Source organism: Erinaceus europaeus, chromosome 5 (genome assembly GCF_950295315.1).
Source record: "Erinaceus europaeus chromosome 5, mEriEur2.1, whole genome shotgun sequence".
Taxonomy (NCBI): Eukaryota; Metazoa; Chordata; class Mammalia; order Eulipotyphla; family Erinaceidae; genus Erinaceus; species Erinaceus europaeus.
Genome location: NC_080166.1, coordinates 62,654,493 through 62,667,974, shown reverse-complemented (window position 1 = coordinate 62,667,974; position 13,482 = coordinate 62,654,493). Strand labels below are relative to the sequence as shown.

At 34.9% G+C, this 13,482-nt stretch overlaps 1 protein-coding gene across 4 annotated transcripts in view; it reads right to left on the bottom strand.

Annotated features, from left to right (window-relative positions):
• DACH1 (dachshund family transcription factor 1) overlaps positions 1 to 13,482 on the bottom strand; it is a 488,759-nt gene that overhangs the window by 224,914 nt on the left and 250,363 nt on the right. For all 4 annotated transcript variants that reach the window (XM_060191413.1, XM_060191414.1, XM_060191415.1 and 1 more), the window contains exon 3: positions 1,497 to 1,658. In XM_060191413.1, coding sequence (XP_060047396.1) covers positions 1,497 to 1,658 — 162 coding nt within the window. The remainder of the gene's footprint in view (positions 1 to 1,496; positions 1,659 to 13,482) is intronic.

The following is a 13,482-nucleotide window of genomic DNA, read 5'->3' as shown; positions in this document are numbered from 1 at the left end:
CCCTTCTAAGTTTTGATAAGTCAGATGATATTTTAGAATGATCACTATTCCAACTGTTTGTTTTTGAAAGTATCTACTTTTGTTCAGTGCTATATAGGTCAAAGTAAAAGACTGTTGTTTGAAAACAATATGTTCTAACAGAAAAGTTATTTTTATCACAGTGCTATTTTTAATTTTTAAAAATCTAACTATATGCGTACAAAACCACATCCTCAACAATCTGCTGCTACCCATCATCCCTCTAGGTGCACCACAAATACAACTAGGAATGTTTTCCTTAGTCCTTTCCAATTTTCAAGGAACTTTATTTGGCTCCCTTCCCTCTATTTTCATCTTTTGAAGAACTGCCAAAATCTTCTCTCGCGCCTGCTTCCAAGTGAAACCTATTTCTTCTTTTCTGTTTCTATTTTTAATGTTTGCTATAAAGTTTTGTTTTCCCATCTTTACATTAGAAGAATCCATTTGGCATCACTGAAAGAGTGGTATTTTGTATATGCACTTCAAATTTACTTTCCACTTGATCATTCATGGTACTGAATGTTTCTATAGAACCATTTTGCTAACTATTAGGATTAAAATCCATAGTGTTTCTTTACATTCCTGCAACTATATGGCAATGGACAGAAAACAGACTGCTGATGATTATCTAAAGAAAAATCAATTAAAATACTGTATGGAGAAGAAAATTTAATTGAACTGCCATGAATTACTGTGTCCTCCAAGAATATGTGCAGGACACAATATGTTTAATATGTCCTGTAGTATCAAAATTTCTCTTGTTAAATTACATCTTGAGTGTAATTTCTATATTTTAAAGACCATTACAGTGCAGTGACAGACAATAAAATATGTCTTGTCAAAACAGAGGCTAAACACATTGTCAATTAAAAAAATCATTAAAACTAGTAATTGGTAATACAAACTACTCAAAATTTCTGCAAAAAAAAAAAGTTTTTTTTTCCTTCAAGAGAAGTTATTTCATTTGGTTTAAATAAGGGAAATGTACTTTCTATCTCTTTTCCTCCAGAAGGAAAAATTATGAGAAAGTAAAGTTGCATTGTTTTTAAACATAATAAACTGCTAATGGCTATGTTCTTATTCCTTACAGCACAGGAAAGTATTAAGTTTATATGTTTTGTCGGTGATATGTATAGTCATAGTAAATAATGTATAGTTTTATTATGAGTAAATATTCTTCTGTCATCTATAATCAGTATTCTAGAGTTTTGACAAAACATAGTTGTATATAAAAGAAGTCAAGTGAATACTTCTCAAGGAAGTAGTAGACATAAAGCTGAGCTTGTAGTAAAAGAATAATGTTACAGATGATTTGTTTACACTACATGTAGTGTGAGAGGCAAAGTATCTTCATAATATACATTACTTATAAAACTAAACATACCAACTTACTGATTGAGAAGCCAATAATTTTGTTCGAGAAAAGACAGTCATCTGGTAGCAAAATGATCTCAAGTTTCAGTGAACATAAAACTTACCAACACTTGAATTCATGTCCCCATTTTCAGAATCTGCTCCATGCTGGTTATTACTGGCATGATAGTTGCTCATAGCTTCTAATTTGATTTTTTTCACCTTCATTGCTTCAGCGATTGCTGCATTGGTAGCAGCCGCAGCAGCTGCAGCTGCTGCTGTCAGACCTTAAAAGAATAAATTAAAACTGAGGTAATTCAAATTCTGATTTTCCATGTAATAGTCCATGTACTTTATGTAACACACATACCATCATATTACAGTATCTGATTAGTTTATGCAGGGTTCTCTTAACATATATCCACTCAACCAGCCAATAAAACAAGTTACAATAGAAAGAGTACTCTCTAAATTCCCAAATTAAACAGAAGATAATCCACACATAGAAGCACAGTAGTGAAATGCATCCAGAATCATCTCTCAAGCAAAACAGTCTGAACATGTTATCCCTACCTTGTGTGAAGTTCTAAAGAAGAGAAATCTAAACTATTTAGCTGATGCCACAAAGCCTTCCACTAAGGAGTATAAAACTCATCCGAAGTTTCCCAATTATCATGCCAAAATCCACTTGTACTGCACAGTTGAGCATGCCACTAATACCCACAGGTGCCCAGCCTTTAAAATCTGTGCTTCACACATGCCATTCCTTTTGGAATACCTTGGCACCCTGACTTCATTTCATTGAGCTTTCCAGCCTCAGAATTAACATTTTAAACCTTATGGATATAACCTATCCATACAGTGATTCAAACATCCAGAAAACAAAAAAAATGACATGAACATGAAATTAGAAGTGGAGATTGTGCCCATATTATGGAAGAGCAGAGAGATAAGGCTATGCCTAATTTATAGATTTATTTGCAGTCTATAGCGATCCAGCAGAAATTTGAGCAAAAAAAATGACATGAACATGAAATTAGAAGTGGAGATTGTGCCCATATTATGGAAGAGCAGAGAGATAAGGCTATGCCTAATTTATAGATTTATTTGCAGTCTATAGCGATCCAGCAGAAATTTGAGCAAGGGGATAGTTTAACTTCCTTAACTGAGATTTTACAAATTCATACCGCTTCATTATGGTATCCCTCAAAATGGCAGACACTGAAGTACATAATGGATCTCTCCTAATTCTAAAACTTTAATATTCTTTTTTTTTTAATTATTTATTTATTCCCTTTTGTTGCCCTTGTTGTTTTATCGTTGTAGTTATTATTGCTGTTATTAATGTCATCGTTGTTGGACAGGACAGAGAGAAATGGAGAGAGGAGGGGAAGACAGAGAGGGAGAGCGAAAGATAGACACCTGCAGACCTGTTTCACCGCTTGTGAAGCGACTCCCCTGCAGGTGGGAAGCCTGGGACTCGAAAGGGGATCCTGATGCTGGTCCTTGTGCTTTGCGCCACCTGCAGTTAACCCGCTACACTATCGGCCAACCCCCTAAACTTTAACATTCTATGAGTATATAGATAGATCCCCACCCCCAGACTCTTTTTGCTATGGTATCTTCAGTTTCTGAGATTGGTGACTAGTTTCATAGCTATAGCCATGTTTGATTTTTCTATATAATTTGTTTTCATTCCAAACTAGTGGATTGGAGACTGAATTTCTCTCTCCTTTTCTTTGGCACTAATCATCACTTCTAGGTTCTATATCAAAGAAGTTACAGCCTCAGGAATTTTGTAACTGTTTTGCCTTAGAAACCTCTGCTATGTTTTATGAGGTTAGGAGAACAACTCACCTTTCCTTCAAATCAAACCAGAGAGGCCTTGATTAGTTCATCCCAATGCAATAAGGCATTCAGATTAAATCTTTCCACTAAAAAAAAAAAAAAAAGATAACTATTCCCTAAAAAGGAACTCAACTAAACTCACAAATTTATTTGTGTCTACTCTAAAAACTTACTGCCTTTCAACTTCCAGCTTAACTGCTTTTCTCGTCTTCCTATGATTAAATTTTCTCCCGTTACTCATTTCCTTTAAAGATGTTTCAGAACATTTTCTTTCCTGGTCTCTTAAAATTATCTTTTAGATTTTCCAGCAAATCTCTCTTCTTCTTCTTTTTTTTTTTTATCACAAATGTGAGCATCATATTTGTCTCTTGTCTCATTCTGCTGGTGCCCCATCTCCAATTTATGACACTTCTATGGTCTTTACCTTTGATTTATGCAGCCTATAAATCTTCTACCACAGTATTCAAATAAGAAAGATAAACTTACAAGTTGAGATATGGCTGTTATTATTGTATGGCTCTGAATCAAATTCAGTAGCACGAAACACAATTACGCATGAAGTCATGGAATTTTATTGAATATGCTTTCTTCATCTGTAAAGTCATTCCAGTTACAAAGAGGTAATATTGGGCTTCAAAGTATAAAGTAAGAAGACTGTGTCATGTTTACAATAAACTGAGCATGCCTTGCATCCTAGTTCCTCACTTAGTAACATCCATCCGGCCTTAGCTTTGATTCCTAAAGGTTATTAGGATATCATCGACTAGACAAAGTCCTCTGCTAAAATAATACCATTTCTCATGAGAGGCATCATTGCTTAGCTTTTAATAGTTCTTTCTGAACTGGGGAGAAAGCATTAAAAATGTTCTTGCCTGGGACTGGGTGGTAGCACTCCTGATTAAGTACACACATTACAGTGCACAAAGTCCTGGGTTCAAGTTCCTGGTCCCCACTTGCAGGGGGAAAACTTTGCAAGTGGTGAAGGAGTGCTGCAGGTGTTTGTCTCTCTCCCTCTCTACCACCTCCTTCCCCCTCGATTTTTGGCTGCCTCTTTCCAATAAGTAAATAAAGATAATTTAAAATAATTCAAAAAGAAATGTCATGCCCAAGGTTCCAAATTCCCAGGTTCAGTCCCTAGTACTGAAGCTAAGTAATACTCTAGTAAAAAAAAACAAAATAAACCTCATTCAGAATTTTGTTACTAATCTGACCGTATTTTATGGTAATTTATTTACCATTTGATGTTTTTCCCAGTTTTACATTTCTGATATAAATTTCAAAATATATATGGGTATGACATATAATATAGCTTAACCATATTTTTACTATTCTATTTTTAGTCTAGTTCAATGAATCCAGGGAAAAGGTGGTGACATTCACAACAAATGCCGTTTTTAATTCCATTCACTCAGCTAGCTGTTTGACAGGATCTCAATCTTAATTCTTTGTTAAACTCAAATAAATTTCACCATTTCCAAGGGCTCCCCCCATTGCAAGCTGAAGCCTTTTCTAGCTGTATAACTTTTCTTTTTTTTTCCTTTCCTTTTATTTGGTAGGACAGAGATTCCTGAGAGAGAAGAGAAATAGGAAGGAAGGGAGGCAGATACCTACAGTACTACTTCACCCCTGCAGGTATGGAGTGGGGGCCCCTCTTGGTCCTTGCACATGGACCTGTATGTTCAACTGGTGCACCACTACCTAGTCCCCCCATCTGGCTTCCTACAACAGCCTTGAAACAACTTCTACTTTCCCCACATCCAGTCTCTTACATTTCACTCAACAGTCATCAGAACCCTATGAAAACAAACATTCAGTCCTGACAGTCCTCTACTGCTCAGGACTGAATGCTTCCCAAGGCTGTCAAGGCCCCATGCATTCAGTCCCATGCTTATTGGTGCATGCCATTTGTCTCCCCAGGTCTCTCTTGCTCATACTGCACCAAATGTAGACCTTTTATTCCTTCTTTCAAGCCAGACCTTGCTGTTGCTGTTTTCCTTTTCCTAAAATTTTTTTTTTTCTGTTCTCTTGAATCAGACCTGTCTAAGCAATTGTGAGGTGACAGCTTAAGCAGTCTACTGTTAGGGAAGAAGGCTTGAGTTTCTTCACTCTATCTGGGAAACAGCTATCACATTTCAAGTACCAACTTAAGACTTATTATTTCCTCACTCTTTTCAAGAGGTGTTGATCTGCTTGCAATTCTTAACTCTGATGTTTGCAACTCTGACATCCTTTTCTGTGCCTTGGAATCACCTACTCTGGAGCTTGAAAGACACTTAAATGGTGACCCTGGTGGTGACTCCACAGTAATATGCAGAACTTTGAAACAAGATTGAAATGAGGGCTGGCCAGGGTTTAAACCTCGGTACCTGCTATTACTGGATAATGAAATAATTTCGCATGCAAATAGCTGAGTCCAGCTATCTGAAAGTCTGGGTAGTGTTCCTGTATTTATATATTTTACATTTGGTAGACATATTCCTCAGTCATTTTAATGTGAAATCTGAGAAATGAAATGAACTCTCATGAATCCCACTGCTACGAGTTGAGTGTGGGTAGGGCTAATTCTGCTAAGTCCTAACACCAACAGGACAAATATGCTATCTTGGTGCGTGTATTCCTAAGAACAACCAAAATGGCACAAATTGTCACTGAATAAAAAAGTGCTTCTCAAACTAGATTACTTAGAAAGCCACAAGAGAACTACAGTAATTATTCTGACAATGTGAATGGTAAGTCATTTAAAACATGATGTGTATGTTACAATCAATCTGAATACACCAGGAGCAGCAAATCTCATTAATTAATATAAAGTATGGCTCTCCAAAGCTTTATCTGCCTAGGATTGTACTGGTTAGCAAAAAGCCATACTGCATTCATTACACTTCTTGTTGGTTTTGCCTTTGACCCTTTCAAGGCTTAGGTGTAATTCCTAAATCCCTTTGAATTTGCTGCTTCTAGTGAAAATTTAACTTAAAATCTATACACGTGCTTAGAAAGAGGTCCCACTGAACATTTTGCTTCTAATAAAGTTGTCTTTGGGGGGAAATTGTGTAATATAGTCTCAAAACAAATCTGCTATGAATCCATAATTTCATAGACAGTTCAAATTGTGGGAAAAAAATCTATATTATTAAAAATTGTTTAAATCATTACATTTGCCAGTTTTACTCCCTATCTAGCCCTTTTCTCAGCTCTCTTCCTTTGTATCATGTTCATAGATTTTTGTTATTTCCTGCTTTAGTAGGTAACCCTAAAGTATCTTACTCAGTATATTTAGCACTGTCTCCATCTCTTAATTAAAAACATTTATTTCCCCATTTTAACTAAGTTACTCGGTATTATTCAAAATAAGAATCTATGGCATAACCAGTTATAGTGCTGGCTACAATTGGAGAATATCTTTTCAACATTTACTGACTTGCTCACACAGATAAACTGATGATCTAGTGGTTTTGACATTTCAACAGGTTGATTCTGATGCTAACAGCTCGAAGATTCTTTTTTTTTTTTTTGTTGGAGAGTTAATGAATTAGCTCATGGCAGTAATTTACATTAAACTGTGTCCCCATTCTACAATAAAAGCTTATTAACCAAGAGTGCCATCATTGCAGTAGTTTTCAAAGGTGAATTTTCTTGAGAATAAGCAAGGAACTTGTTAAAAATAAAATTGGATCATTGAATCAGTTTGAGATATACTGATCCAATATGATGTGATCTTTGTAAAAATGAGTCTTCTGGTGCCTTTAACTGACCATAGCAATGAAACCATCTAGGCAATGTGGCAATTCTGTACGTTCATAAAGCTACAGTAATACACTTATTTAACTCCATCCATCAACCACTTACATATATAAATCTGTTTGGTATATACAGTAATTGCTACTTAAGCTGCTAAGGTAATTGCACCTGATTCTTTAATTGGTAAGTTTTTCATCAGATTTCTTTCTCTCATTGGGAGAAAAATTAGTGTGCAAATGTATGTCCATATATCATAATACATACATATGGAAGGAAAACATAGATGAGTATACATATGTAAATATATTTTATATAAACGATGAAAGAATAATTGAATGAATGTTCTTTTACACTAAGATAGATCTCACTCATCTTTTTTTTTCTTTTTTTTTGTCAGAACCTCACACAAGCATGGTTTCATCAATCCAAACTGATTTTTTAATTCTTTTTATTTCACACTATGTTATTTTTAAATTCTTACTTATTTAATTTTGTGAATGGAGTGAAATTGAGAGAGGAAAGGGCAATACAGAAGAAGATTTGTAACCTTGATCCAACTCTTGGGAAACTTTCTCCCTGCAAGTAGAGACTAGGGTTTTCAACCTGGGTCCTTGTGCATGGCAATGTGCGCATTCAACCAGATGTGCCAGCACCCTGGTCCCGTTCTTTTTATTTAAGATGGAGGTGGTGAGGAGAAAGAGAACAAGAGATACCATAGCACTGATCCACCTTCCAAGGAGCTTCTTGGTGCTGTCCAGTGTGATTCTATATGATACCAGGGTACAAACTAAAGTCCTTACATATGAAGAAACACACTTTACCAAGTGAGCAAAGAAACACACTCTACCAAGTAAGCTAGCTCCCTATCCCATCTTCTTAAATTCACTAAACTTAATTTTTCCACTTGCAAACGCTACTAGTGTTTCAAACACTAAAATGAAAGTATTCACTGAACTACAAAGTCAAATGTAGAATTTTTTTTATTTTAAAAGATTCTAAAAACAATTTATAAGAATGGGGGAAATTTACTATACACATAAAATCATTTGCAGTTGATAAAAACCAGTAGCATAAATAATATTTTGTCACAGATACGTTCTTCAGATGAAGGATAGTCATATATTGAGAACACTTAGTGCTTTGGCCCTAAGTAAAGGGACTGTATAACAAACACACTTAGGATAAAACCTACTCAATAGATGTTTTGCATCATGGGAAAACATTTAACTTTCTTTTACTCTCCTATTTGATCTTGACAAACTCATCACTTTCAAGTTGAAGGAATGAATAAACTTTTATACAAATTTAGGAAACAGCTTTTCAAATTATTGACAATTATGATATGTACTCACTGCTGTAAATTTCACTTTTCTCTGCTCATTCAGAGAAAATTCTATATTACAGATTTTTAAACTTGATTTTAATTTTACTTTCATTGTTAAATTTCCTACTAAAATCTTTTTAAATTGTTCTTTAATAAGTAAATGAAATGGAAATTACTATCATGACTTTTTCAAAAACCCAATAGTTATCTCAATTTCATATCACATAACAACATGAACAGATATCTGTCAAAATAATTACCCAAAAACACCAGACAACTTTTGTATAACTTGGATGAAATTCATCTGGGATACTTCAGGAAGTCACATAATTTCTAAGATTTCAAAATTCTAACCTATAAAAAGCATGCATTATCAATACTGTCCTCATAGGGGTGCTGTGGAAAATGAAGGTAGCTAATATGCATTCAACAACACAGCATACACTATGCCCCTGGAAAATAACTGTAGCTATTATACAGGGACCCATACTCAACATCATGTCCTTAAGTTTGCTTTTTATCTCTACTAAGCACACACACACACACACACACACACACACAAAATGCAAATACTCAAGTTACCTGACAGTGTAGCATGAGGATTTAGATATCTGACAAACATATCTAAAAATCATGCTTATATCTAATCATTTGATTTAGTAGTCTGCATTGATCAACTTTATCAGACAATCTCTGAATCTTGAATCTCCACTCTGTGTGATATTGATTCAAAGCCTTCCTTACTTTTATAGAGTATACTAAAGCCTTTCTGTGGGTTTATCACTTGTAGGGACTTGAAGGGACTGTGACCATTTTTCTTCTTCTTCTTTCTTTCTATTTTTTTTGTAAAGTTAATGCTTTTCCCCCCCTACTTTCAACTTTTATCAAAATAGTCTATAAATCCATCAAATATCATTATAAAATTCCAGTAACTCATTTAACAAAAGGAAAAGTATCCCCATTCTCTTTATTTCAACTAAGTTAGTAACCCTCGTTATAAAAGAGTAGATTACAACTGTAGATTATAAATATCAATAAAAGAGACATATTGCTGTCAAATTCTTTCTCTGATCTGTTTGTTTGCTCATTAACTTGAAAGGTCCAATCTTTGATCTTTGGTTTCAAAGACATCAAGATGACTTCCAAATGTTTGATATGCTGTCTACTTTTACATCACATTCCATATAAAATGCATTTTCCAAAACCCAATGCTTACATAAAATGAGCTATATGCAAGAGATAGTAAGCATTCAAAGCTTCCATAGGAAAGAATTTTATTACTTTAGGTTACTATATCCATATATAGAAGAAACCATTTAAACATGCAATATATTATAGCCAATGGTAGTTATTGTTAATATTCTGGAATTGATAAGTTATTTATGCCTGGCATTCTTCCTACTGATTATTCAGGGAGACAGGAGGCTTATAAATATCATCACTCTACCGTCACAGAAATTTCATCGACAGTGCTCATGCACAGCTATTAGCAATATGAATCTAACCATTACAAGAAGGAAGAAAATCAAACATGTGGCATTAATACGCAGTCCTGGTTCCTAACCATCTGATAGGCAGATGGTGTGAAGCGGATTCTCCAGATGAAATGAAGGGGCACATCATTTAAAACCTTGTTTGCATTCTAACTGATATCAGTGCCATATTGATATACATGATACATCATGGCAGTATTTGAACAATCTAGTTTGTTTCAGTCATAAATGTTTACAGCCTTGTTTTTTAATCTTATAAGCATGTACAGAAGAGTGTATTTTTAATTTATGAAACCTATTGTTTACTTCTGTTGAACTAGAAGATTAGTGGAAAGCAGGAATAATAAATTACTTCAACCAGAGCAATATAACCAAGACAGATGAACAAAGTGATTTTTATTTTCAATAAAGGATGTTAGTAAAAGAATTTAAGAATTAGCCCAGTAATTTTTCGGCATTAAATACATTTATTCACTTAAAACTTCTGGCTTTACACTCCAAGTAGCATACAGAGAAACTTAATGCTTTACAAAGGCGTTCATTTAAAACTCTCATTGTATGCAATTAATCTTGTCCAATAATTCAATTCAAAAAGTTAAACATCAAAAAGCATAGCTCAATTCAACAATCATTACTGAGAAGTAATCTTTCTGCTCCTGACAGTTCCTATAGACTCTGAAAAATGCTGTTGAAGGTGCATTGTAAGGTTCATATGAGTTTGAATTACAACTCAATTGAAATCACTCCAACTCTTAAGAGAACTCTTGACTCAATATAACAATTAAAAAACACAAGTACCTTTTGTCCATAGCTTTTTTCTACCCTATTTAAATTCCAGCTATACAAAAAAACTGAGACTAACTTTCAGTTATATTATTTTTCAGTACTTACTAAATAAATTAAAATTGTGGCTGAAAGATGCCTGACTCATCCTTCAATGAACAGACAGAAATGAAAAGTAACTTAATTTACTTAATTATGAATCAGGAGAGACTGAAGATTTTTAGTGTGAATTTGTCTCCTAATGTTCATTAAACTGACTTTTTTTGTCCTTTGGAACCTGCGCCTACTCTACAAAGAAAAGGAATAATTGATCTTTGGGGCCATTAATACAAATACTCCTTAAAGTGGTTTTGCAGTTGATCACATTAGACCTTTAAAATGTTTGAATTGACATAAAAATTGAAAAAGTATATAGTAAGAGTTTATTATAATATTGATGACTACTAGTAAAATAAATAAACATTGACAATAATTATAAGCTGACAACAATTATAAACCTAACAATAATTATATCTAAACTGACAATAATTATAAACCTAATCTAAATGTTTACTTTGGATTTGGATTCATGGAATTTAGAATACATTTGCCACAGAAATAGAGGTCATTCAACCAGTTAAGAGCAAGATTTTAACCTGGTCCTGCTTTTCACCTGGTAAAATGCAGTACTTACAATACTACCTTGTATCTTAAAGGTTATATATGACACAAGGGAAAATAGAAGAGTAAATAAATTATTTTCACCTGTATGCACTGAAATATGATGCAAACACCAAACAGAAACAAATTAAAATATGTAAACTTAAACTCTTTCTTTCAAAAATCCTTTACATTATTATCTTATTATCCAAAAAGCAAACAAACAAATAAACAAAACAAAACTGGACAGCACACATCCTCTTATTCCTGTATGACCCAATATATCTTTTTTTTAAATATTTATTTTATTTATTCCTTTTTGTTGCCCTTGTTGTTTTATTGTTGTAGTTATTATTGTTGTTGTCGTTGTTGGATAGAACAGAGAGAAATGGAGAGAGGAGGGAAAGACAGAGAGAAGGAGAGAAAAATAGACACCTGCAGACTTGCTTCACCGCCTGTGAAGCGACTCCGCTGCAGGTGGGGAGCCGGGGTTCAAACCGGGATCCTTATGCCGCTCCTTGTGCTTTGCACCACCTGCGCTTAACCCGCTGCGCTACAGCCTGACTCCCGATCCAATATATCTTAACAACTATATGAATCATCACTCCAAATTACCCAACGCTTTGATTTCAGGCAAGTGACCATTATTAGACTGAGAGAAACTGTGTGGGATATTCTGAAGATTATTTTTAAAAGAGACTACTACTTATCAGTGGTCAGGCGCTAGGGCAGTGGATTAAGCTGCACATGGTGTGAAGAGCAAGGACTGGCACAAGAACCCTGGTTCGTGCCCCCAGGTCCCCACTTATGGGGGGGGTGTTGCTTCACAAGTGGTGAAGCAGGTCTGTAGGTGCCTATCTTCTCTACTCCTCTCTGTCCTCCCCTCCTCTCTCAATTTCTCTCTGTCCTATCCAGCAACAACAACAGCAATGACAACAATAACAACAACAACAAGGGCCACAAAAATAGGGAAAATGGCCTCCAGGAGTAGTGGATTTATAGTGCAGGCACCAAGCCCCAGTAATAAGCTTGGAGGGGGAGGGAGGGAGACAGAGAGAGAGAGAGAGAGAGACTACCTATCGATGAATCACAATATATTGGTGAAAATTGAGGCCTTATACCCTGTGAAAAGAGGAAATTATATCATAAATTTAATTTCAAAAAAAAAAGTCTCTTCACTGACATTTTAGGCTGCAAATAATCTCTCTAAAATGTCCTGTTTTACTACACTGGAGTTTGCAGTGAGTACCTCCCTAACACTTCCTCTCCACTATTCCAAGCTTGGGATCCATGATTGCTCAACAAATTGTTTGGCTTCATATGTTAACTCTCTTTTCAATCACCAGGTTCCAGATGCCACCAGGATGCTGGCTAGGCTTCCCTGGATTGAAGACCCCACCAATGTGTCCTGGAGCTCAGCTTCCCCAGAGTCACACCCTACTAGGGAAAGAGAGAGGCAGACTGGGGGTATGGACCGACCAGTCAACGCCCATGTTCAGCGGGGAAGCAATTACAGAAGCCAGACCTTCTACCTTCTGCAACCCTCAATGACCCTGGGTCCATGCTCCCAGAGGGATAGAGAATGGGAAAGCTACCATGGGAGGGGGTGGGTTATGGGGATTGGGTGTTGGGAATTGTGTGGAGTTGTACCCCTCCTACCTTATGCTTTTGTTCACTAATCCTTTCTTAAATAAAAAATTAAAAAAAATTTAATAAGCAGAAAATGAATTAACTATTATTTAACTTAATTATTGTTCTCTGAAAAAACATTGCTTTAAAATTCTTTGTGTGATAAAGGGAATGTCTACAAATAACCCTTTCTCATAGGAAAATAACTTTTATGATTGCTTGAATTGTGAATAGAAATGTATTTTCATGGAACAGTCTTTTTATCTAAATAAACTAACATTCAAGTAGGAAAAAAAAAATGTCCTGTTTTTCCAACAGCATGTGAATCCTCATCTAACTCCTTTGATACTCCTATGGGTCTCATTTTTCTTTTTCTAGAATCCAAGTTGCTTATTATACTCTGTTAGGTCATGATAAAGAGAGAGAATGAAGAAAAAATAATAATTATAATATAGGTGACCATGTTGGAATGTAGTCATATTTGCTGGAAGTTTGCTAACAAGACAGAAAAGGTAAGAAGATGTCAAAATTGTATTCCAACAGAGTAATACAAATTCATTTCAAAGAAAAACTCAAAGTAAAAAATAATTTACACAAACATATACACATAGATACTGAGTTGAGAACAATAAACTATATTCACTGAATAGTAAAAAA